This window comes from Haliaeetus albicilla, chromosome 1 (assembly GCF_947461875.1).
Source record: "Haliaeetus albicilla chromosome 1, bHalAlb1.1, whole genome shotgun sequence".
Lineage (NCBI taxonomy): Eukaryota > Metazoa > Chordata > Aves > Accipitriformes > Accipitridae > Haliaeetus > Haliaeetus albicilla.
This window is the reverse complement of record NC_091483.1, coordinates 51896759-51923874: the sequence shown is the minus strand read 5'-3', so window position 1 is coordinate 51923874 and position 27116 is coordinate 51896759. Positions and strand designations below refer to the sequence as shown.

The following is a 27116-nucleotide window of genomic DNA, read 5'->3' as shown; positions in this document are numbered from 1 at the left end:
CATTTGCGTAGGTTAATTCTTTCAAGTCATGTTCTGGTGCATACTGCAGTTGTGTGTTGAGGCTAGTTCAGCATGTATTGCATGAGTGCTTTCATTAGCCAAATGCCAACCAGAACATGATAACTATGATGAGATGCATGTAAAGAAAATAAAATGTTCACTCCCAGAAGTACTAATTCCATTGGCTAAAGTAAATCTCCCATAAGAGAACAAATTCAGTGAATACTTGAAATAGATAATTACATAATTGTATGCATAAAAGAATGAGGTGTTGTTCATTTGCATGACCCAGTAAACATCAAAGGGATAAGTAAGTGTAAAAGAAACTGCTAAGGACCTAATCCTGTACACACTGAAGTAAACAAATTTGTTTAAGTTTAGCAATTTAGGACTGAATGGAGTTATGTATGAGAATACTGTGGCCACGGCACAGGAACTGTTACTCCATAATAAGAGAAAGATAAAACCAGAATTTTTCAAAAAGGAAACAAAAGTATAATATACATTAAGCATGGGTATAATTCCTGGTAGTTTGTCATGTTTCTCTGGTGACAACTTACTGAAAGAGCTGAGTTGAATTGGTTAGTGGAGGAAGTATGCAATATAGAAGCAGTACATATAACGTGTTGACATAATGTAGAATACATAGAGACAATAAACCTTCAACTCTACAGTATTCTTTATAATAACAATGTGGTTTTACACATCACACTGCAGTGTAAATCTTCTAAGAGAACAAACAGTATGTGCTAAGTCAAAAAAAAATGGTTTTCATTTGTAGTTGGAAGATCAAACTCACTGCCTTCCTCTCGCCTGCCCAGATGGATGTGAGTGGGGAGCCATGGAAGTAGGAGACTTAGTTTAGATTAACTTGTGGAGAGAAAGAGGAAAATTCATTCAGTTGCAATAACCCTAACCAAGTTCAAATAGACTTCTGCTGTCCTTAAGATCACCTCCCCTAGATTTGGACTTGATGATCTTAGAGGTCTTTTCCAAACTTAATGATTCTATTCTATTCTATTCTGTTTGGTTGGGGTTTTTTTCCCCAGTAGTAAGATGTCTGGCACAGTCCTTTTTGTTTCAAGACAAGCGTTGGTTTACGGTTGGACTTGATGATCTTAAAGGTCTTTTCCAACATAAATGATTCTATGATTCTGTAATTGGGGGAAAAAAAAAAAGAAATGTATTGCATAGATATTCCAAGACTAATTGCAAGATAAAGGAAGGCCTGTTTTAATAAGGGAGGATTTTTCAGGCTTCCAAAAATGAAACATTTCAGAGCAAAAAGGTAAACGTATTTTCCTTGGAGAGATTAAACACTTACTTTCTGTTTAAACAAGGTAAGTTTGATCATCAGATCTGCATAGTGTTTTCTTGATAGATATGTTAACAGTTGAAGTTGCACTTATTAGGCTTGGCTTGGTTTTTGCATTTCTTTATTATTGCAAGGATGTCATCCTGATTATTGGATGGAATTAATTTCATATAACTAGTTGTATGGTGATATTTATATTTTGACCAATGAGAAAACAAATTTCTGAAGTATATAAATATTTTTTTGGCAAAACAAAATCGTTAGGAAAAACAACAGCAGAATACTGAGTTTAGATGGATATTTTCACGTGTACTTTTGATAAATATTTTCACTTTACACTTTCTCTATTTTGTTTGGGAAAGTGGAGTCTGGTGATACTTTTGGCACAGCTAAGTTACAGGTAATAAGCAAACAGCTGTAACAGACGAGTGTTCCTTTCATTTACAAAGTGTCATGTAACTGGGTAGAAATTTCCCTGTGTAGAAGCAAAAGAATCAAGCCATGCTTTTGAAGATCAGTTGGAAAAGATTTTAAAGTCTGTAAGCGGTTGTTTTATTGTTCTTTGGTTTTCAAACAATTGTGCTTCTTGAAATTTCTGCAGGTCCTTAAAACAGAAGGAGAGGACCTTGTCCCCAGAAGCTATTGGGATACTTTGAGACGTAGCACAAGCCAAGCACTCTTTTCGGACCTTGCAGAGGTATAAGACAACCTCTGTCCCTGGTCCATAAACAGACTGCTATTTTATTTATTTCTGTTCTGATTATTTTCCTATTTTATGCACTTTGTTTCTTCTCTTCATTTGATTACTTTTTTTTTAAAACCTGAAAGTTCTCAGATGAAATAGATTTGGCACCATGCAGTGCGATAATTGAAAGTTGTTATTTCCAAGTGAAAGCAAAGTTACTTTTTGAAAGAGTTGGAAGATCAAATCCTCCTCAGTCCTTACTATAAGAAGCATTTTCTAACACTAATAGTGACAATACTTCACAGAGAGTAATTCAGGAAAACTTTGTCATTTAGACTTGGTCCAGTGGTATGACAACTTTAATGAGAGTTGCACCCCTTTAAGCTTTTAATCTTTAGGTCCTTAATGTGCTTTTTATGTATGTTATCAGAGCTTATCTTCAGAAAAACAGTATCACGCAAAGATTGTTCTAATTGTTGGATGAAACCAGGAATGTTTTAAGGTAACCAAAACATTAGTCAATCTTTTTTTAATGTTACATGATCGTTATGGAGGACTAGCAATATCACTGAGCTGTCAAATTAATTTCCATAGTGCTTTAAATTCTAATAAGATTCTTGTTTCATGGTCCGCTTTTAGATAATTAGGACACTTATTTGTATTGATCATTTAAGACGGTCAGAAAACTAGATCATTTAGGCTTTTCTGTGCCCCATACAGTGAGGGTGATTGCTCTGCTGGTTGTGGCATTAAAGGACATACAGCAGCTCCCCACTGATTCTGGTCTCAAGTCCCATGCTTCATAAGCAGGATCATAATGAGAAAGAACAAGGAACTGAAACGGACCTCCAGGGTAAAACAATCTTTTTTGTTGCTTCATAAGCAATGTGTGCTCCATATTAAAAGTAATTAGTGTTTGGTCCCTGCTGTTCCTCTGCAGAAGGTATTGAATAACCTGAGGACTTGGACGGACTTTTTCTAATTTCCAGGCTAAATTTACTCATAGTCCCTTTATACCAGTCTGTTGTCCCTTAATTTTCATAGGGCTTTTTCTTCTTTAGTGTTAATCTTTTATTCATGGTTGTGTTTATAAACACTGTCATAGCCCTCAGTTTTAATTACCATAGGCTAAACACCACAGGATCTTTGATTTTTCTCTTAAGGTAGAACGTACATTTCACAGGTATCAAATAAGCCTTCTCTGTACCTCTCTCAGCTTGAGTTCATTTGCCTTTGAACAAACCAAAATGTAGTGTTACACAATTGAGTTTTGTACCGATATTTATAGCAATATTCATAGTAATAATACGTTCATAGTAATCTTGCAATAAAGCAGTATACCCAGCCTTTCGGTGCTTGCTTTTAAATTGATGAGCCCCTGAACGATTAGTCCAGTTATTAGCCCTTATTTATTCCACCAAATTTTAAAACCCAGAACATCAGTGTTCTTGTCTAGTCAGCTAAGGGAGACATAGAGGGGAGAGAGGGCCACTCTTTTCATTGACTGTTTAAGGAGCTTGGGGCACTGAGTTTTCTGAATTAACTGTCATCTTAATCTACAGTTAGCTGGCATAAATTCAGTCCCAAGTATAGGTGGACTTAAGTTTGGTAATCTCTACACACCTTTAATTTGAAGAGAGAGAGGTTTTTTACTTCTGATGCCTCAGACTAATATCTGTAACTACAATCTGTAACTACAAGCAGCTAAACTAAACAATGATTTAAATTTTCTGTAAAATGTATAAAAAATATCTCTGCTCACTTCTAAATCATTTTATAAAGAAAAATCATGTCCTGCATTTGCTCCACTGACCTTTTCCCACTTCTCAACATAATCATCTTTATCTTGCTTGGATTAAGTTTGAGCCAGCTGGCTTTCATCCATATTCTTATCTCTCCTAGGTACTCTCACATCTGCATAATATTATAGCCATGTGTACTAAGTAAGTGGCATAAAGTTAGGCAACACTGGGGTCTGTGTTGTTTCATAGCCTTTTGAGAAGGCCTTGTGTAAGTTGAAAAGGAAAGTAAATAAGGTTGGTTGTTGTGGGAATCAACTTACGGTCTCTTTGTGGGGGGGAAGTTATTCATCACATCCAATTTCTTTCTAGGGCAGTTTACAGTACTCTTTCTGCTATTTGTCATTTAGCAACTACACCATCCTGTTGGAATAAGCCAGTTATCACTGAATTCAGTTTGTGGTTTATTCTTAAATTACTAAATGAAACTGGAAATCAATAGATTTGTTATCACTATTGAAAAATCAAGGACTTGCAGTAAGAAAGCTCTTATTAATTCAAAGCATAATATACATACTTCATTCTCAGAATACGTTGCTATGAGTGGACCATTGCTCATGAGTGTAACTTACTTTTAGTCAACCCTCTGCAATCAAAAGCTTGAAATTAATTTTGCTGAATATATATAAAAAAATAGATTTACTGCTCTTCAGGTTAGAAAATTGAGAAGAAAAGATGTTGCCATTAAGCAGCAAGCCAATAAGGTGACTGAAACACTTGTGTCTCCTGTTTGTCACTTTACCTGTATCTGTATTACAGTTAGTGTAGAGGTTTATTCTCATTTAAATGACTGCAATATATATTAGATCAAAATAGAGGCTTGTATTCATATATATAGAAACAGGTGTGGTCATTTCATTTTCACTGATCTAAAATACAAAATTCATTCTATTATGAACAATAAATAGTTATAAATTATGAAGGCTTTTGTTTTTATCCTTACCCCTTAAGAGGAAGAATTTATTTAATGCTATCAATGCAGAAGGAGCATGGGAATAGTTTTCAGTTGCCTGCAATTCTGCAGAGAAGCATACTGGGTTGAGTTTCTGTAGTGAGGTTTTTGTTTGGGTTTTTTTCATTTACTGAGGCTGACCAAATGGGAATAGTGAAAAGACTTACAGATTGTATTTTTTTTAAATGGTTCTTTAGATATAGGTGGATGCAACCTAAGTCCAAGGTTTTGAAACGTTTTTGCAAGATGAAAGGCTGTAATTTAACATTTGATATCTTTCCAGTGTACTTGAGGGAAATTGAATGTGCTTAGGGATTTAATTGCTTAAAAGACATAAGAAATCAGGGTATCTGCATTTCAGTATATTGTGTTCTGTAGTGGAGGATAACAATATTAAAAGACAAATAGTGATTACTTTTCTGAATTAGTTTGCTCACTTGAAGAGCAGAGCTGTCTTAATTGAAGGACATGAAATATCTCCCTACCGATATATACACGACGTCATCTTATTTCTCCCTGGAGAAGAATATGAGAATAAACAGGAAGCTGGAGTACTTGAAATACAATCTTGACAGTCCTAATATACTAAGTACAGAAAAGTCTCTCTCATATCTTTAGTTCTTGGATGTTGAAAGGAAAGGATTTGTATTGTTACTGCCTCATGTTTTTCCTTGTTGTTGATACATAAATGCTCTTAATGGATATTGCATTTTACATTTTTTACACATCAGTATGTAAATTTGAAATTAATATGGTATATTTCAGAGAATATAGATATGAAATGGTTTTTCATGGTACATGATGTCAAACTACTGCATACTGTTCAAAATTTCTTCCTAGTTGCTTCATTTAGAGTTTCTCCTTCTGTTATAAATTTATAGCCTCTTCAGTTATGAAATAAAGTCAGACTTACAGGACTCTGAGTGAAGCTTGCAGGTTTGTATATGCAGACCTTTATAGATCTGTATAAACAGTTTTCTATACTTATAGTAAATCCCATAGGTTTATAATCTATCATTATGGTGATAAATTAGTACTGTTAATCTCTTAATAGGTTTCTCTACTGTGTATTCTGTTTTGTACTTCAACAGTAGAGTCAGCAAGCACACTTCCACAAAAATATGGTGTTGCTGATGGGTGGTAGCTTGCCTGGGAAGAGCAGAGACTACTGGCTCCCACTCTTTGCTTTTCTTGTAAGAAAAATGAGAGCTTGGACAGAAGGTTCTCCCTAGGCAGGTGCAGCAAGGAGACTAAATATATTAATTTTTGAATTTCAAATGTTGGCAGAGGCATGTTAATGCCAGAAGGACATTGCCATGGTGGAATACTACGGCTTATTTAAGAGTCTTATATTACTGAATTATTTTTCTAGCTCTTCAGTCTATCAAGAGTTTCTTTGTAAAAAAGGTAAAATCAATGCATATACACAACAGTTAAAGATAACGAATATGTAGTAAAGTGGAATGTTGCACAATCACTATACATAGATGATAGTTACTTCTGTTTATACACTGATGATAGTTAATTCTGTTTATATGTGTGTCTTCGTATTTGCAACTCTTGCTATTACACATGGTCAAAAATAGTTGGTTTTCTATTCTAATTCTGTGCCTTCAAAGTTGATAACTATTTATTAAGGAAAAAGTATTAGTACATGTTCAAAGATTCATGTCTGATGCAGAGACCACATACTTGGTAGATGAGAAACATTCTTAAAAGAATGAGTCAAACTTCAAAATTTCTTACAAGTCTGTTGTTTTAAGTATATTTGGGCAATAAAATTTAAACTGTAGTCATTTGCTACTTGTAGAAAAGAATCATATAAAGTACACCTGACTGATGTGAGTGGTTTTGGAATAAAATCCCATACTTAATAATTTTAAGGTATAAAATAAGAGTATATGAAGTAATGCCCTTTAATTTCTTTGTAGTTGCATAGTAGAAGGGAAAGGAGATTGTGTACTAAGGGAGTTATTTTTATAGTTTACCTCAACTGACTAGAACATTTTTTTTCTCAAGAGTTTCTGGTTTTATTTTTCATGCTTTTTCCCTCTTCATTGCAGCTTCCATTATATTGTATTGTTTTAAGTGTTTTCTACTAAACGCAATTAACAGCCTAATGCTATTTTGTGTGAAAATTGCATGACTAAATTAATTTAGTGGATTTTAATACTAAAGTCTTTTTTAAGACTGTAAACATAAAAGACAAACTCTTTTAATAGAAAGGTGTATTGTGATGACAGGCATTCTCAGATTATACTTCTGTAACTGATCCAATCATGGCCTTTAATTTTTTTTATTCTAATATTTAAGCGTGCCGATGATATTTCAAGTTCACTGTCAGATACTACACTGCTTGTACACTTTTTTGGCAAGAAAGGAAAAGCTGAACTGAACTTTGAAGATTTTTATAGGTGAGTCTCAACTTTATTAATTCCTTGTAAAAAAATACTTGTCTGCTTGTTGTAATTAATGTGTATTATATGACTATATACATAGTTTATACAGACATGTATATAAATTTTATATGCCCTTTGTGTGTGTTATATATACAAAGAGCAAAATAATAAGTGGACCAACAATAAGAAGTTCTGTACTAATGCTGCTGCATTTGCAAATTTTGTTAGCACTTCTGTGCATCTATACCCCAACCCTGTCCTTATTGGTATGTAGGAACTTTTTTCTTGGTTTTGAATCCACACATCACCACCACCACCCCCCGTTTGTCACTGCTTTAAAAAAAAAAACTTTTTGTGCATGTCTGCTCTTAGGGACATATTTAAATGTAAAGATTTTTCTGAAGATATTGTGTAGGCACCTTAGAACAACCTTCTTCAGGAAAAAGTGAAAGCACAGTGGAAGCTATTGGCTTAATTATTACACCAATTAAAATAGAATTTAAAAATATAGGGAAAGTGCCATTAAAAACAGAGCTATAAAACTGTATTTTTCTGTGTGATTGAAAGAGATATAGTATTTGGTTATTGTTTCCTCAGTAAATACTCCCAACACCTATTGTCTTTATAGTTATCACTTAACTGTGCATTCTAATCAATCAGATGTTTGCAAAGTATTTTGCCTTAAAATTATATATGTCATGAAAAGTATTCGGTATTGCACATAATACACAAACTGTGTCATCAAGTGAAATCCTGATGTGAGTTCAAAACAAGAACCAGAAAAGAAGTTACTTTTTCAAAAGGCATCTAGTTAAAATGTCCATCTATTGCTGTAAGATGTTGTGAATGCTAAAGAGGTCACAACATAGACATATTCGTGAAAGAGGGATCCATCAAGTTTTATTCAACACTACTTTACCAGCTCAAAAAATCATTAAACTATGGACTGGTGAGAGAAGTGCTATTGTATGTTTGCCTTGCACTTATACTTTTGCCTAGACATCCTTTTGATTTGAGCTCCTCATAGTTCTTAGAAGTCAAGTTATTTATTAGGAAGGAGCGTTGCAGACAGTGTCTACAGGATGGGAACTGTTGGGAACCTGTAACGGGGAAGTGTAACAGGTTGTGGTTGACAATCAGATGAACATGAGCTCCCAGTGCAGTACTGTGACTAGAGAGCTAATTTCATCCTTGGTTGTGTAACTAGGACATCAAGCAGAATCAGGGAAGTTGCATTTCCTTTTTATATGTAGCTGGTTTTATACTTTATCCAGTTTTGGTGTCCAGAATATACTAAATATGTTGTTAAGTTGGGAAGAGTTTATAGAAATATCATAAGAATAGTGAAGTATTAAGAAAAAAAAAGTTAGATTGGAAGGCTGCAAGAGCTCATCATACTTCACTTGATAGAAAAGTAAGGTTTAATCACAATCTGTAACTATATAGGGAATAAATTTTGGGAATTCATTTAGTACCATGATGGAATTTTCATTCTAGCATATAAAAATAAAGATCAGTGACCCACTGAAGAAGAAAATTAAGCAAACACAAACTAGAAGTAAATTAGAAGTGTAAGTATTAAGTAATTTTAATCCTTACTAAACCACTTCATCTATGAGTTAAGATTGTTGTACTGATTAGAAAATACGTCAGCATAGATAAGGGATTTACCATCAGAGCTATGAAAAGGGAACTACTTTGTATAATGCTGACAGCTTTATATTCTGAGTCTTTTAAAGACATGCATAGTAGAAATATAAAGTATTACTATTTCTTCATATTTATGTTTGTGCTTTAGATTTATGGATAACCTACAAACTGAGGTTCTAGAGATAGAATTCCTTTCCTACTCTAACGGGATGAACACCATCAGTGAGGAAGACTTTGCCCACATTCTTTTGAGGTATACAAATGTGGAAAATACATCAAGTTACCTGGAAAACATGCGCTGTAGGATTCCTGAAGAAAAGGTAATTGTTTTGCTAGAACAGCAGTGGGCCACAGCATCCAGTCCCAGTGTCATCAAGATGAAAACAGCCTTGTTGGACTGAATGAATTTCTGTTACTGAATTAATTAGCACCAGGATTTTATTCTGATCATAAGCTGTGTGTCTCATGTTTTTCAGATTACTTGCTAAATAAAAAGTAGAAGAGTAAATAGCACATATGTTCTATAGGATTTAGCTAGTAATATTTTTGAAGTTTAGATAACAAAGCTTTGTATTACATGAAAATTTAAACAGCAAAAAATGTAAGACTTGAACAAGAACAATTTTCTAGCAATGAGACATTAAAAAACCTTTTTTTTCTTACTTTTCTTTTGCACTGCCACTGGAATAGTGCCTCTTCAGAAATAACATTGACACCCTGTATCTAGTTGTTTTAGAGTCTTAATGATGGATCGCTTGTATATAATTATTGATGGTTATGTGGTTCTTATTAACGGTTGAAGAGATAGAAAAGATAATCAAAATAGTAAAGGTCATGAGGTAGATAGTCCTTCATTTGTTTAACAACAAATGTGTTGTCAAAAGTGTATCTGAGACAAATATAGTGGCAACTATGCATCAATGGTAATCAAAAGGATAATGTTAAAAGTAGCCCTTCAAATAAGGGATGTTTTGGATACGCTCCTTCTGTTTGTGTCTACAGAAGGAGATCAGATTAATCTGACCTAGACATCTAACTCTTTCAATAGCTATATATTTTAACAGAATTAACAGCAGAGCTTGTGAAGAAAAGTAGTAAATCGGTTTGGACAGGTTGGGGTTTTTTATTATTTGAGAAACTACATTGTAATTTCAGTCTACAGAGTAAGTAAGATCAGTCAGCTGACCTGATAGACACACACTCCAAAAATTATCAGTTTTCTGTTGAAATACCTAGATTATCTGATTCTTCCTGTGGTCGTACAGCAGTTAGGTCCACTGAGAGATAAATATAGCTGGGAAGTGGAAAGGGAAAGGAGGGCTGTCTCTTTTGCACCAGATTAGGTGTAAGATGAAGCAGTAAGATTGGGATCAGAGTTCCTGCTCACCGACCCTTTCTGAGTTCCTGGTCTAGCCACTGAAGTACTCAGTTCTAACTACTCTAAAAGGTCTGCACAGCTTTCAATATTCAAAGCCAAGACAGTGCAACAGAAATGGTATAAAGCTCTTTTTGCATGCTTCCCAGCTGTTTTTTGTTTAGGGTGAAATCAAGATTTCCATATATATGGAAATATGAAAATAAAAGTCACTTTGGGGCTTGTATCACTTGGGTAACTGAAAAATAACAACAGTCATAGTTATAGAGAAGTACTTCTTTGAATGGCAAAGGTAAAGTTGATTAAGTAAATATATATACACTTTCTTTTAAACACAACGAAGTATTCTTTGAAGTTTGTCTCTAAGTCTTCCCATGCCACTGTTCTGATAGCAAGTCTTCCACAGTAGTTTCCTCTTCTTGATCTCTGGTGGGACCATCAGCTAAGGAAAACTTCCACATAGAAAGCTGTGTCACTCAGAGGTTTGCTTATGCTGCATTCTAGGAACTTCCTGGCACTTGAACTGTGCCATGTATCTGTATATCATGTGCTATACCTCTATTAAGTAAGACAAGACATTGCCATTTTCCATAGCTCCATATCACTGGCTTGGTAAATGTGCTGTCAGTACAGTGGAAAAAGTAAATCCCTGTGACATCTCTTGTGCTGGCCACAGGGTTTTGAGAATGGGATTTTGCTTCTTATTGCCATGGAGGCGTTTTTCATATGTTTGCACTTTTATACCTGTAATAACATTATAATTTGAAAATTAAAAAATGTACTCTATTTTATTACAGTGGTACACTGCAATACTATTACAAATCAGAGGATTCCATTTAGAAGAAAAATTAGTCTAGCCTGTAAATAGGCAGCTACTCTCACAGTTGGCAATGTTAATCTTTCAGGGTGCTGTATGTAGAAGCATCTAAAGCAACATGATGATCATTTGGTGTACTGTAGTCATATTAAAATGTTCAGCTGGCATGCTGCCTGCTCACAGGATGTTTTCCCCCTTTTACTAACCATATGCCAAGCAGTGATTCATTTAAGCTGGCATCTTGAACCACTACAAATATCAGCTCCTAAAGAAAGTCTATGCATTTTTAACAGCACTGGTGCATTAATATAACAGTTTTCTTTGCTGTAATAAAATATAATCTGTCCAAATAAATTAAAAAGTTAGCTTCCTTTTACATAGGAAATAAATAGTTTCCAGTAGGAAGATTCTGGGATATCTACACGTAGATAACTTCCTATGTCAAAATGCAAAACATATGGCAAATACGAAATGTTATTACAGTTAACAGTTGAACAAAATACAGTCCTAGGAAGGGAGAGAGACAGTAGAGTGCTGTATGCCCAACTCTCTTATAGTGTCATTTTGCCTGCCTTTCTGCCTCTTTTGTGTCCTTTGCTGTTTCTTCTTGAGAGGAAATAAACATGTATGATTGCAAATGATTTCAGCAGAAATTGTAGAACTCTTAAATGAAGCCAGATATTTTTCTCATTGCTAAAATGTTGTGGAGTATGTACAGTTTAGCCACGGACTGCAAGCGTGACTCCTTTATCTCCCTGCTTCATCTCCAGTGTCAACTCATTGGCAGCAGTTTTCATCACTACTAGAAACACAAAAGCTGCAAAAAGGCTGGTTTGTAAACCAGTGGCTCTCAGCCTTTCCTACACAAGGGCTACTTTCCATCTAGACTGATCATCTCCTGTCTAGTTACATGGAAAGAGCCAGGATTTTTACAGTAGCCTGAGCTCTTACAGTGTCCCACATTCAGAATCTTTACAGACAAACTGGTACAAATTAAGGTTTTTTTAAAAATCGTTGTGAATGTAAAAATGTCAGCTCAAGACTTTGAAGGCCATATTCGATTATTGCTATTTTGCCATAGTACCTGAGGGTCCTAGCTGGGGACTGAAGTTTCACTAATGTAGGTATTTCACAAATATGTAACAAAATTATTCCAGTCCCAGAGAGTTTTCAGTCTAAACAGAGTGCAAGAAAAGGAACTTGGACATAAACTATTAGATGTCAAATGCAATGAAACAAGAAGACAGAATTGGTTAGTATTAGTAAATAAAGCTTTTAAGATTAAAATTTAAAGGGGAATGAGGAGATGGTTCTGCTTGTGTCTGGGAGAGTTTCCTCCCAGTTGCAAAGGATGAAACAGAGAACAAATATGCTTGTTGAGAAAAGGAATTCATGATGGAGATGGGTTAAGCTCTCCAGTCAAACTGTTTATAAATCTTAGTAGAACTTTGGTAGGATCACTTAAGCAGAGGTTTAAATCTCAAGTGGGTAGAGGCCTATTGAAGTCTTTTATTTTAACAATATTATGTTGCTCTCCACAGTTACCACAGTACTTGCTGTCTCATATGGGTTTACGCCCAATCTCTGTCATTTTCTCCTCTGCCACAAACCTACTTCAGTATGTTTTCTGTGTTCCACCATACCATAATGACTACGTATATCTTTGAGGAGAGACATAGGTCAAGAATTTAGTTTGAATAGAAAGGCTCACAGGTCTTTCTATTGTCTTCAGGTTTATTTTCAGAGAGAATTAGTGAAATAGGATAAAAGGATAAAAGCAGACAGAAGAATAGCCAGGAGTGATAGTTAAAGGAGGCCAGGGAGATCAAGGTTTGATGAAAAATGCCATCCCATGTTCAGAATGGCTGGCAGGCTATGGAGAATGAGAGATAGGCAATGGTCCTGGCTTAATTCAAAGTCTCTGTTTAAGGTCTCTTTCAAAATTGATTTAGAGGTAGTTTATTGGGTCTTTGGATTTGTAGCTGAGAGAAAAGCAGAATAAATATAAGGAAAGAAGAAATAAGCTCGTTTAACAACAATTTCAGAGAAACTTTCACAGAAGATATTCTGAAGTCTGGCAAAATACAAAAGACTTTCTGAAAACTTGGACAAACCCTGCAATACTTGATGCTTGGAGTATCAGCTGAAGAGACTTTGGTGTCTAAATCTGGATATGTAAAAACTTCACCTTAAAAGTACAGAGCTTAAGTTAGATCATAACAAGTATTTATGAATTCATTCAATGTATTTATGTGAGCATACACTCTTACATATAATAGCAGTTTGCAGGTTTTCTGTAGTAAACATACTTCAATATTCATACAAACCTAGACTTTTATTCTCAATCGTTGTATCATAATAATCCTGGAATTCTTAAAGATTGCCTTAAGCAATGGAACAATATTTTTGACTGCTTTTTGGGTGAGAATTGCTATCCGTTGCAGTGGCAAAGAGGAAAGACATCTTGCATTTTCAGGAGACTCCAATTCTTTGCTTTATTGACTTTCAGTACAAATCTCTATTTTTTTCAGTGGGTGTAGTATCTATTCTTAAATGAAGTAGACATATGTAACTGCAAGGTTTATTTATTCAGTTGTCATCACTACTGATAATTCTTATGGTGCATATTGTTCTTCCATTTTTTAGGGTATCACATTTGATGAGTTTAGATCATTTTTCCAATTCTTGAACAACCTAGAAGACTTTGCAATTGCAATGCAAATGTATAATTTTGCAAGTCGTTCCATAGGTCAAGGTAAGTATTTGTATTTTTATAAAAATCTGTTGATAATGATACAGAACTGTTGACAAAAATACAAAAATATTTTGTAATTCCTAGTTTGTAGTTTTAATGTCTCAAGTAAAAGGCTAAAAAGGCTAGGACTCCAGCTTTGAGAGGAGAAGGCTCAGTCATATCGTAAGAAATATGGTAAAGCTTTACAAAGTCATTTAAGTGGTGTATAAGCTGAATGCAGAATAGTTGGTCATCAAATCCTACAATACAAGAGTTAAGAGGCACTTGATGACATCAATAAGAGATCAGTTTAAAGCAAACAAAAGCATTTCTTTACACAGTGGGCGTCTGGAATCTGGCCTTATACGAAGGTTGTAGAAGGAAACAGTGTCAGAAGGTCCGAAGAGGGATTAGACAGATTTTTGAACAAATCAGTAAGTGGGTGCTGAAAGAACTAGGCAGGTATGTACTGACTAAAATCCTTAATACAACAGCTGAGATGCTTGGGGAGTGCAAGGTGAACAATATGTGAAGTGGTCAGACTTGCATGCTGTCCTCAAGTAGCATCTTCATGGGGTCTGACATAGTAACACCAGCATAGTCCTACCTCATGTGGCCTTACCAAAAGGGTATACTGTTTTCTCTGCGCGCTGCTTCTTAGGTTCGGTTTTGTGTCAATTAAGTAGATGCCATCAGTATATATGTAAGATAGGTTTAATTATAATATGATTTTCTAATTTTGTTATTGCATATAGGATAGTGTATTGACTGTTATCTTTTGTGTAAAATTATTGATACCAATTAAGCAGTATCATTTTGTATCAGTTGAGAACTACTTGGTTTAGAACTGTGAAATTCCATCCTAATTTTCACCTTTTCTTATTTTTTGAGTGTTTAAATGTGAATACTCAAGTTAAAAGTTGACTTGTATTTCATAATATGTTGTCCACAAAGTAGGATTAATGGTTTGTTTTTTTTTCTTCTGATGTTCTCTTTGTACAGATGAATTCAAACGTGCTGTGTATGTAGCCACAGGTGTGAAGCTTTCACCACATTTGGTGAACACAGTGTTCAAGATTTTTGATGTTGACAGAGATGACCAGCTGAGTTATAAAGAATTTATTGGCATTATGAAAGACAGACTCAATCGAGGGTTTAGGGTAAGGATTCTAATTTTTATAGTTATCTTAGTTGACTTTACTACTTACCACTACTTAATTTAGCACCTGTAGCACCGGTAGGTTGCAAACCAACAGTGCGCATGTTTAAAGATGTATGTTTTATAGAAATCCTGAAGTAGTCTGTAAGATAAATTCCTTCTTAAATTCTTTATTTTTTTATTAGAAAGCAATACATAGAGGACATAATGTACCTTTATAGTACACAAAACAACTTGGAGATGAGAAATCTTCTGCATACTGTCATTCTTCTGTATTATGTGATTGATAGATTGGCATTAAGAATTTTAACAAGGGTAGCAATTATGTCTGGGGTTTTTGCAGGGAAAAGAGAGTTTGTCTCTCTCAAACTTGGGCAGTTTAGTTAAAGGTCAACTGTTGGCTCTTCTAAAACATAATTTAAAATACCAAGTGTTGATAATGACTATTGGAAACAGTTGCAGCAGAAGATAGTTTTAATTTTCAAATAAAGAATTAGTGAAGTGGTGCTGAACAATGCTATATTCTAGTTCAAAGTTGCTTTTGATAATTTAACCCTGTATCTAATATATTAAATTACAAGAAGCTAGAGGACAGAAAATTACTTGCAGAAAATTTTCATAGAGAACAAGCTTGTAAATCATGCTTTGCCTTTTAGGTGGATGTATAGGCCTTGCTGCCCTCTTCAGGTTCTGTGTAGTACAGGGGAATTTTATAGTAGCAGAAAAAATTTTATTTAGAGTTTTATTAATAAAAGTCACATTTTTTTCTTCATATGACAGGTGTTAACATTTTTAACTAAATGTAAAATGGTGTTTTTCCTGACAACCTAGTGCCTTAGACATAAATCTTGAACTGTATTATGGTTCCTAAATTCACATTTCAGTATGTTATTTCTGTAATACAATTTTAGTAATTTTTAGTTAGCTTCCTAAATATAATTTTAGAACTTTCTGTGAAGTGGTGTTGAGTCTAATAGTTTACTTGTTATTTTTGTAATATTATGATCGAATGTAAAATGTGGATAACAACCACTGTATTTGTAACAAATTTATTTCCTTGTTGGTCCTCAATGCCTTTTATTATGGTGTGGGAATGATGATTGTTTTGTAACCGTTTCAAGATGTTCAGCTATATGTTTTAATTGTTTACTAATTGTAAGTGTGCAGTGTATGTTAATTTAACCAGAAAACAGTCTGCTTATGAAGTAATTCTTGTAAATGTACTACATGTTTTTATTTCACAAAATGCATGACAAAAATCACATATAATCCTTAAGAATCTATATAATCCACTACTATTCAGTCTTATGCATGTATCTTTCTTTTGCCTAGGCCACTATAAAATATTCCAGTAGACTGTGAAAGAACTATAAAGAATAGCCAAGGATGTTCTGAAGAATAGCACCATCTTTTATAAATGATATGTCTAATTTTAATTAGGTATGAGATATCTCCTGGATTGCGTAGGAGATGATAATTATTTGGTCCTAAAATTCAGTTATATTCAGACATGCCTACATGCAGACTTGTTAGACTATTCAGAAAAATGCATTCTCTTCACTAATCAATAGTATTCCAAGACAATTATAGTACCAAATTTAGGAATTACAATTTCCAGTAAGTTTTCGTAAGTGTCACACAAACCCGATTTTTCCGGGAGTGGGTAGCAGTAAAAACTCTGCAGAAAATTTGCCTTTTCAGTTAAATAAACATCATCATCCCCCCCATACCCCCCCCCACCCCCCCCTCCCCCACCACCTCCCAATCTTGGTTTAGAATGAAAAGAAGAAAACACATAAGAACGTTTTGCCCAGAACAAATTGGCGGAAAGTGTCACTAATTGCTTCCTATTGTTTGTTCATTAAAAGTTTCACAGTATTTAGTGTGGTCAGAACAAGTAAAAGTTTACCCTCTTGCTCCTACAATGTGGAGGGCTCAATTGTTGTCTTGTGCTAAATCAAAACTAACAAATCACTAACCTTTTCTTTGTTAATAACTGTTTCGAATCCATATTAAGATTTGGTCAGTTCCATTATACAGATAAAAGAACATTATAGCTTTTGCTTATGCAGTATTTTGTAGCAACATGGAAATTTTTGCCATGAGCAATTTGAACCTGTTTATAAAGTGTAAATGCCTGATTTTAATGTTAAGTATCCTACAATTAATGTCTACCCAAATCAATGTAGTCTCTGATTATCACTCTAAAAACACCTAAAAATAACAGTTTAAAATAGGCCTATGATTTGAAGTATGATTTTACAATTAACATCTTATACTTAGTAATTCAACTTTTTAAAAAGTCGTTTCACTGAAATGTTTGCCCAGAACAATCTTGAGGGCATCACAGAGCTTGGTACTAGGACCATGTATTTTAGAAAAGGGCATTTTGTATTTATATAGTCTGACTAAAGCAAACATACTGAAGAGCAAAGAGTTACACAAGTCCAATGAAACTGGAGTTCTGAAAGGTCAATTATTACCTACCAGCTTTGTCTTATTTAAAAGCTTAGCCATAAACTTGAGGAAGGTCAGGTACTACCCTTTGTAGGAACATAATAAATATTCATTTTAACATATATTTTAGATATGTTTTGGGAAAAGTAAATGTCTTAAAGAGTTTATCAAATGAAATTTCTCTCTTTCTGGAATATAATAATCTGAAACCTTTTCTGGTTTTAGTAGTTTGAAACAAACTAGTATATTAAGCTGCCATCAGGTGGTCAGTCAGAGTATTGCCATAAACTTATTAAAATGTGCAGACATGAAAAGCTTTATTTTTTCCTGCTGTTTGGTTTAAAATAGTTATTTCTTTTCTTTTTTTTTTAAATATATAAGAAGATTCCCTTTCTTTATAAATTCCATTTTAAACTGAAAGATTTGGAACTTAATGACTAAATGATAAACATTTTACCTAGCACATACTATACTGTATCTTCAGCTATTTGTCACTTAAAGCCATTTTTTTGTATTTTCATGATACCGTTGTCTTATGCTTACCTCTGGCTGCCTTCACATGTTGTCTGCATCTGTGCACTTCTCCATCTTCTGCTCCACAGGGCTACAAACCTATACAGAGGTATACTACTTTCAAATCCTGCGTGAGGAAGGAACTCTATAGCAGATAAATGACGGTATGTGTTAGCTGCCCAGTCTGAGTGTGCTGGCATGCTTGCAGGAATGGCTGAATGTTAAACTGTCACTGCTATGTTTCCTGTTTCAAAATTCAGGAATAGGTTATCTGACTGTAAGCAATGTAGTAGCTCAAAGCATCACGCTGTGTTTTTGACTGAAGCAATAGAACTTTATTCTGAAGTTGGCAATGACTGACTCACGCTGTCACTGTTTTGTAAGCCAGCTGCAATTTTGTGCTATGTTTGGAATAGAGAAAAGTATTCTTTCATGGTTTCTGTTGCTGTTTTCTGTCTGTCCTGTGACCACTTTTCACTAATTTCTCAGATAACTGTAGCTAATAAGTATTTACCAATGAAGATTGCAAAGACAATTTTTCTTTCTGAGACACTGTTAGTAACTTGATCCTACTTTGATTTATAGTTATGCTTTTGAAAACAATAATGTGGTTTTGGCACTATTGCTATACCAGCAATTTTCAAAAATAAGCACTGTGCCCACACATGACCATCATGCCTGCTTCTGCATTTCCACCACATGAATATTCATTCTTACATTAGATTGTACTGTGGAGTTCAGTGTAAAAACTGTGGTGTGGGTATTCTGGAGCCATATTGTGAAACTGTCGCATGGTGGACACAGCAGAAATATGTTAGCAGACATTTCTCTTCTTACATAAAGCAAGAGTTTTCTCCTTTTCATTTTAAGATTTTGGTGCCAGCACTTTTTTCCTGTTTATATTTATAGACTTCGCAGTAGTTGCTACGAAGACTGCTAACAGCTAATGTAGGTTGCAGATGTATTACTTTGCAGTGGGGAGCAGCAGAAAGATGTACGTCATGACAAACAAGGCCTCATAGCCAGTGGTCTGCTGTGAGTGGACCCCGTGGAGTAGCCAGCACATCTCATGTGCTCCTGAGCCGGGAGAGTTTGACTGTCGTTCCCCCGCTGTTTTTAATTCTGAGGCACAATATTAAGCTGAGATTTCTTGTCTAATAACTATCTTCAGATGCCTCCATACATCAGCATATTGGCATCTGACCTTCTGAATCATCCCCTTTCCTATCATATGCCTCTCTGAGCACGTGTATGCCACTGAGCATGCTGGGCCTCTGGTTTAAATCTTTCTTCCCTAACTCTGAAACAGCATGGCAGGAAACCGAGGAATGTACGTACACTAAGCAGAAGTTTCTTGGATCCTGTTTATCTGGGGTGATGGCTGGCTTCCAGCACAGTGGAAAAGCTAAGTCTGTAAGGATGAGAGGTGGGGTCCACTCAGACTGGTAGCCCACTGGCTCACCAGTCCCACTGATGTTTTCCTTTTGTAGACCCCTGAGCAAGATAAGTAAGAGAGAGGGAATATATCTAAACTGTTGACCTGTTCCAATGGCACAGCATGTCATGTACTCCAAACTGTGTTCTTTGGGACTCTTCGTGCCATTTTCTTTTTTTCAGTGAAGTGTCACATCTTTTGAACAGGCTGGTTCTTTTAAATTCATCAGTGAAGATGGCTTGGGGCACGTCTAGGCTTATGTAGCCAATTTGTCCTCCTAGAAAGAAGACAAGTTCTGTTTGATCTGCATACACTCTTCATGGGATTATTTCTTTATTATTTTGATTAACTATTACCATTTTTAAAATTAGACTTCCTCTTTATGAGTATAACCCAAATACCGAAGCTTTGTACTAATATGTGAGGAACAGAAAAGGAAGTTTGATCTTAACAAACAAAGCATCTGGTTTCTAGGAAGTGGGACTGTGTACTGGGAAGTGTAAATGACTAACAAAATAGTTAAACCAACATTTTAGTAATCCAATTCATCAGTTACATAAGAGGAAATTCGTGACTTTAGATTAATTTTATGTAACTTCATCTCTTTGAAACTTTTGACTCTCAAAACTTCCTTTCTTCTTTTCCCATGTCTTTTTAAAAATCATTCTTAGGAGTACTTTGTCTTTTTGTCTCTACTAGTTCTGCCACAACCTACACTGTAGTTGCATATCAAGTATTGTTTAAACTGTAAACTTTTCAAGATATGGAACAGCTCTTACAGGAAAATATCGAAATGCTATACAGTCATGATGCTTTCCTAGTAATTTCAGTGAAGGGTATGTGACCAAGTGGAACAAAACGCAGGGACACAAAAGAATCCAATATCTAATCATCAAGCCTAATAAAATTAGCTGGGTGACAAAAAGAGAGACTGTGGTAAAAGCATCAAACTTACATACATCGACACCTTGACAGGGATCTGAATTCAGGCAATAAATTACTTCCTTCTTCTTTTAAGATGGAGTAAACTGGGACAAAAATATACAGTGGAGATTTATAAAGGGAGATTTTGTTCACTCTGTATAAAGTCATTCTCAAGAAAAACATTTTAAAGTTAAATAATAGTATGTCTACACTATGCACTGGGAGACAGACACAGAAACCAGGTTAGTTCTCAGTGCACTGACCTGGCCCAGTGCAACCTCACTAACATAGTGTAGAGGTTGCTGATTATTTACCCTGCTCTTTTTCCCCACTAGAGCTCCTGGATGCTATAACAAGAATGCTTCTGGTACCTAAGTTTACCTGTGTAGGTCTGTTTCAGATATCTGTTCCCTGCGCACTCAAGAATGCAGTGTAAACCTCAAATATGTAAAATTCCCTCTTGCCTGCAGACACATTCGTCAGCTACTGCTCTTCACTTGAGCAACTGCTCCTTGTCTTTTGTGATGAATTACAGTAACATATCTAGTTGTTAGCTATTCTGAGTTCCTTTTTGTGCAAAGTGTTACTTAACTTGCGGTATTTCTTCAAATTTGTTGTAAATATTTATTAAAGTTTGTTGCAAGTGTCAGTTAATGGAAATGGAAACTTTAGCTGAAACACATGTGAAGTGATTTGGAGTTAGTTACTGTGGAGGAGAACGGAACTAATTCTGTCTTTGCTGTACAGCGTGGAGTGAAAGTGAATTTACGTAATTCTAAAAATTATTTTCTATTATCTTATAAATTAAAAAGATAATAAAGGCAGAATCATTGGAGATTTGAAATTGAACAATTTCATTTGGGTAATTCAATTTCAGTCTGATGTACAAAAAAACAGATAGATGTATGCAAAGTACAAAAATCTGCTGCAGTTACATCCCAAAGTTAGGTGCAATACAATAACTCTTAATTCTACTTTGTTCCAAATATAAATGTACAGATCATTGTCTGTGCTTTGATATACTTTCTGTGGTAAACGTAGAACTCTGATGAAAGAGATTAAGATACTTGGCATACATACCATAGATGATACCATACTTTGAATCTGCACCCTGAAAAGGGATAAACAGCACATTGCGCTGTACATTACATATCTCTGAATTGCACTAATGCAGTCTACTTAACAGTGTAAAGAATGTTATACCCTTATAATAAATAATTAAAATCTCTCCTTGGGGAACAACTGTACAAGCTCTGTGTGGTCCAAACAGCTGGCAATGTTCTTGGAGAGCTTGAGTTTCTGCATTGCTCTCCCTGCAGGGCACACAGCCTGACTCGGCATCGGCAGGTACTCCTTTGCATGTACTGTAGGGAGAACAGAAAAAACATGTTAGTAGGGAGCTGCCAAACAGAGCTGAGAGGAGAGCTCTGATTTGAATGCCTTATCGAAGGGTTATCTAGGAAATTTCTAGCAAAACCCTTTCAGAGTTCATTTCCGAAGAAGGATGCTAGAGGCCAACTTCAGGAGGGATTCGAGTCCATCTGAAAGTACTGTTGGCTAAACTACTTGTGTGTTCAGTAACTGTAATAGATATTTAAGCTATAATTCCAATTTTGTTCACTTCTAAAGTATTGAAAGTAAATACTGTATGTCACAATTGTAAATCTAGAAATTAAGTTGTATGTTCCCGTAATGTCTTTAAAATCTTAAGATTTTTCATTAAAAGAACTGTTTTCTAGTTGTTCTGAATTTTGTGGGGTTTCTAAATTTCTGATTGAAGGTTTTTAGGAAGTAATAGTTAATAGCTGAAACCAGTGTCTTGGGGCTGATTGAGGAAGGACGTTTCATTTTAAGAAAGACATGAAAGACTGAAGCATGGATTCAGAACCTCATTTCTAGTCAAGTTTCAACAATAAATTGCTGTCTTGTGTAAATACTTCATTCAGTCAAGTGAGATTAAGATTTTCCATGTAGTTAATATTTTGAAAGCTTTTAATTTCCATACTTTCCTAATGTACAGCAGCTGAGTACATCTATCATAAGAGATAGCTTTCAGAAAAAAAAAATGAAGAGGCAGTTGCTTACTAGTTGAGACTGTTGCTTACGTGTTCTCTAAAGCAGATGAAGTCAGAAGTGTGTGATAGGCACACCTTACTTACTCATATTACAAAAGTAACTGGAAGTTAGAGAACCCAAACTTTTGATCCTAAACCTGACTAGAACCTTAAAAACATACCTTGATACCATGGGAGGAAAATGTTCCGGTGAAATGTGAAAGCATTGCAGGCTATGTGGACAAAATGCTCTTTCTGTGAATTTGGTACACTGAGAGTAGATACAACAATAATAAATAAATTAGAAATAAGTAGATGAACAGTTAATGTACTTCAGTGTTTCTTTTACTGATTTTCACAAACATTTCTCTGAACCTGTTTCATAAAATAATAAATAAACGTTTATCTTAAAGCACTGGTTAATCAACAGAATGTGCTTTTGTTAAATAATGCAATGCATTTTGCAAGTTGGACAGTTTTTTCATAAGATTGACTATAAATCAACTAAATTATGCATTCACGTAAGTGTTGTTTCTAATATTTCATTTAAAGTCTGGATTATATACTGCTGTGGATTAGATTGTTTCCTGAATATTTACAACTTCTGCATAATGTTCTATGCTTTTTAATTATACAAGATTAATTATAAGAATAAATGGAAAGTAGGCTTTACTCTTTAATGGTTGGTTTTATTATACTGCAATGTCACAATATTTTTAACTTCTTCACTCAGTTCAACCAAAACAAGCTATCAGACAATCTCTCACCTTGACACTGTAACCATTTACCTCGGGATACTGGACTTAATTTCTAAGATGGATTACAATTTAAAATTACTTTTAAATGCTTCTGACTTATCAACAATTACAATTCCTGTTCCTTACTTAGCCTCTTTCCCAGTTGTTCTAATACTTAGCCCCTCTCCATCTTTCTGTACTTACTATAAAAATAGGCTCGTGAAATTAGGAACAGCAGAAGAAATAATGAGATCCAGTGGTAACTACAGACAACATAGAGTCTAGTGAATCACCCAGGCCAGCGTTTGGCCAATATTCCTCTCCATTCGGTGGGCACTTACAAATGTCAATGAACTACAATGCAGTTTAGGATTAAGGTAACCTAGTATAAAGAAGCTTTCCTATCATCTCCCTGTTTTGTATTTGGCTTTTGCTAATGCCTCAGTTTCATGAACATCAATAATTTTCTATGCTTTTTATTTAGTGTTAGAGGTGAATTTTTAGTACAGCATCAACATGAAGAAGCAAGAAACAAAACTAGAGAGAGAGTAGTACATACCAGAATAAAGAGAAGATCTTTCTTACAGGTTTTAATATACATAGGCTATTTGTTGTATGCTAACTGTGTGCTGTGAGGTGAGGATGAATTCTGAATACTTAACCTGTGTATGGATTTATAACCCTCATTTTACAGAAGTACTTCTGAGCCATAGAAGTATCTGATCTTTCATGATTTTAATATTAAAATATGTATCTAGTTTGTATGAGTCTGAGTCAAATTTAGTGTAATATTAAGGAATTTAGTGAACAATATCTTTTTCCAATTGTATGTTTTTCACTTTTCACAGGAGACTCCAAGGAATGGTTGGAAGGAATATTACTCTTGTGTGATGACTGTAACCAGTGAACATCTCAGAGATCTATGGAAGCAATTTCGGAGACGAGATATGCTGAGATAAAGGAAGAAAGAAGGAATATCTGCACTGGTTAGAACTATTTATTCCTATGAATTCTTAATGAAGAACAAACTAACCCAGGTGAATCATGAATCTTCAGCTGCAGTAGAAAACACAGGACTTCTTTTCCACTTAATGTAGTGATCATTAACTCTTATAGCTGCTTTTCAGTATGTATTTTATTTAAACAATGAACTACAACCTGATTGGCAGAAGTCTTTTTTTTAAGAACACATTTTGAATATTATTTTTTATTATTTTGAGATACATTTGTCATTTGAAAGAAAACAAAAATAAGTTTTACACCTTGGTAGGCAAACGTTTTGACAATGAAGAGAAACTGCCCGCATCAGCTTAGACTGTGAATTTGCTTTCAGAAAAGCACTATTAAAAAGTTTGTGCTAAATTGATAATGACAATACATTAAGTAGCATAACAATTATATACGGGTTGAATGTACAAATTAAACTCTTAGAAGCTAACAAAGCTGTTATTTTAAAAAGAATAAAGCTGTTATGGTTATAATGTGAATGATAGGTATTTACCTAGGAATGGTACTGTATGGACTATAATGTTCAGATTCTCCAAGTCTTACTACTATGTTTATTAATTTATCCTTTAAAAAAATAGGACAGATTTTAAGATGTCTTACAAGCAGTATATTAAAGAAAAGTCAAAATGTTCAAATTCACATTAAGTAATACACACTTTGTAATGTTTATTATAAATTTTATTGCCATATGTATAAATTCACTGGTATATTTCTGGTAGAGTAAAACTTCATGTGTTTCGTGTGAATAGTGCACTTTTATATGAAGTAAGACATGGCACTGAATAGAAATTACCATTGTCTAATTTGCTACTCTGGAATGCAGTATCTAGAAAATAGATAAATAACTTGTGTTTGTGTCAAACAAAAAAAAAACAAAACAAAAAATGAATGCATGCAGCAGTACAGAGCAACACTCACCAAGTAATATTATTTGAATATTACACATCAAATATTAGACATAAATTAGGCGTTACAAAGGTTATGGAGACTACAGGCAATGAGCAGTTCATGCTCTGTAGGTTTAGATGTTACAGAGACAGTGGTAAGTACACTGTTACATTTGGTTTTCATATTCTGTACATTTTTTCTTTGCTATTCAGCAGCAGCGTTTTTCCTTAGTCCCTTTCAAGATGATCATTAGGTGGTGGGAATTAAACCCAAACAAACACAAACACCTATTTCTTATATCATTCCTGAAAAGGTTCACTGGACATCAAATAAGTCTATTTATTTAGGAACAATCTGTGCCTTGAAATATTTCTAGCTGGATACACACACACTAAAACTAATGTCAATAAATTGTTACCAGAAAGGCAAATATTTGGTGGAGTCTGACAATTAAAATAGAACCAGAATAATGGTTTTAAATCTTTTATTACTCCAAATACCTGTAAGCAAACTTTTCAAAATTGTATTTAGTGCACATGTTGCTCAAGTACCATCTTACATCACATGTGAATGGAAAAGATGTTTAGCATGTGTGTAAGTACACATAAGTTTAGAAATGTTTAATTTATAAGATCTATCTCTGCTAAAAAATCAAAACAAAATGAAAAGGAATATGTTTTTTAAGAAATTCTGCTCTGAGAATCTTAGGGAAAAAAATGTGCTAGGTGTGGCTTTTATCTGAGAAAAAGCCAGTTCAGAAAGCTTTTGAAGGATGCTACTGTAGTTAATATTTCATGATAAATACTTATGAAATTTCCACCTTGGCATCCTTAAACTACCGACAGCAAGAAAGATCAAATAAATTGGGATGAAGACACAACAGAACATGGATAAGCTGCAATCCCTGTGTGATCATTTAGGGAATTAATTGTATTCAATGTATCGTCTTGGTACGCAGAACTGTCTCACTGCTTCTTGTCAGCATATGCAAAACCCAATTTGCTACTTCAGTGATGAAGGACAAAAAACGGGAAGAAAGGATAGGGAGTTATTGAAGAGGTTCCCCTCCTTCCTCTTCATTCACTACTGCCCACTCAGTGATCCTCCCCTTGGAGGAAGCAGCAACACCGTCATAATTTTGCTCCTCCACTGCCCTAGGCAATAGTGCACTTTGCTTTTATGGCTGGCTTGAGACAATTTTATCATTTTTCTATATATTTCCTAACTATAGTCACTTAATACAAAATAGAATGTGAAGGTGTCAGATTAGTTTTTAAGAGTATTTTTTCTCATATTTAATAATAAGTTATTTAATATAAATATGAATATATGCATATAATATTCTTGTTTATTTCAAAATAAATGCACCTGAAACTAATTCTATTTGCAGTGTATATCATTCGAATTCTTTTGTCATAAAAAAAGTCTTTTTTTCTGTAACATTAATGTATAAGTGTTTTGAACCAGAGCATCTCACCATCACAAAAAATACTCTTTTTTTTTTGGTTCTTTCGGTCATTTCTTCAGATAGCTTTGCTTTTCTGCCACAGAATTCTGTATAAAAGAGCTGGAAGTGCAAGGACAAACAGGTGAGAACAAGGCAGGGTAATGGGACATGCCATCTGCTAGAGAGGCACCCCTCGGATAGGCAGCAGTCACTGTGCTCAATAAAAACTTATTCAAAATACATCAAATTCCTGGCAGCAGAGAAGATTTGTATACTGAACTAAATTATTTGATAGTTGCTTAAATGAAGGCTTTTTGTAAAACCAGCTGTTGTTCTCTTCTGTAAGTTAAGAAAAGCGTAATAATATAAGAAGATACTCAGTGGATGCTTAGGAACTGCCCACTGATGCCCAGACCAGCTGTAAATTGTGATAAAATGGTAACTATTAAACTTGCACCTTTGGGTAGCTTTGTGATACTAACTTTTGTCTGAGCTCTGATGAATTCATAGTTGCCAGCAGAATATCCTGTACTGCAGGCTGCTCCCTGCTCATCTTCCGATGTTTAAAATCACACTGACAGTTTCCCTCCTTGCATGGAAAAGGCTGAGGTACTTAATGCCTTCTTTGCCTCAGTCTTTAACAGGGAGACCAGTTATCCTCAGGGTACTCCGCCCCGAGTTGGAAGGCAAGGATGAAGAGCAGAACATACCCCCCTTAATCCAGGAGGAATTAGTTAGGGACCTACTATGCCGTCTGGACACTCACAA

General features: G+C 34.7%; 1 protein-coding gene across 6 annotated transcripts in view; it reads left to right on the top strand.

Annotated features, from left to right (window-relative positions):
- The window catches only part of MICU3 (mitochondrial calcium uptake family member 3), a 58063-nt gene extending 31784 nt beyond the window's left edge, over nucleotides 1–26279 (top strand). For 2 of the 6 annotated variants that reach the window (XM_069789354.1, XM_069789347.1), the window contains 6 exons: nucleotides 7065–7165; nucleotides 8949–9120; nucleotides 13639–13747; nucleotides 14729–14886; nucleotides 17945–18019; nucleotides 23854–26279. In XM_069789354.1, coding sequence (XP_069645455.1) covers nucleotides 7065–7165; nucleotides 8949–9120; nucleotides 13639–13747; nucleotides 14729–14886; nucleotides 17945–18013 — 609 coding nt within the window. In that variant the 3' untranslated portion in view covers nucleotides 18014–18019; nucleotides 23854–26279. Of the gene's footprint in view, nucleotides 1–1916; nucleotides 2013–7064; nucleotides 7166–8948; nucleotides 9121–13638; nucleotides 13748–14728; nucleotides 14887–17944; nucleotides 18020–23853 lie in introns of all 6 variants that reach the window. The other 4 variants (XM_069789340.1, XM_069789332.1, XM_069789324.1 and 1 more) reach the window with 3 other exon arrangements.
- The last annotated feature ends 837 nt before the right edge of the window (nucleotides 26280–27116 follow it).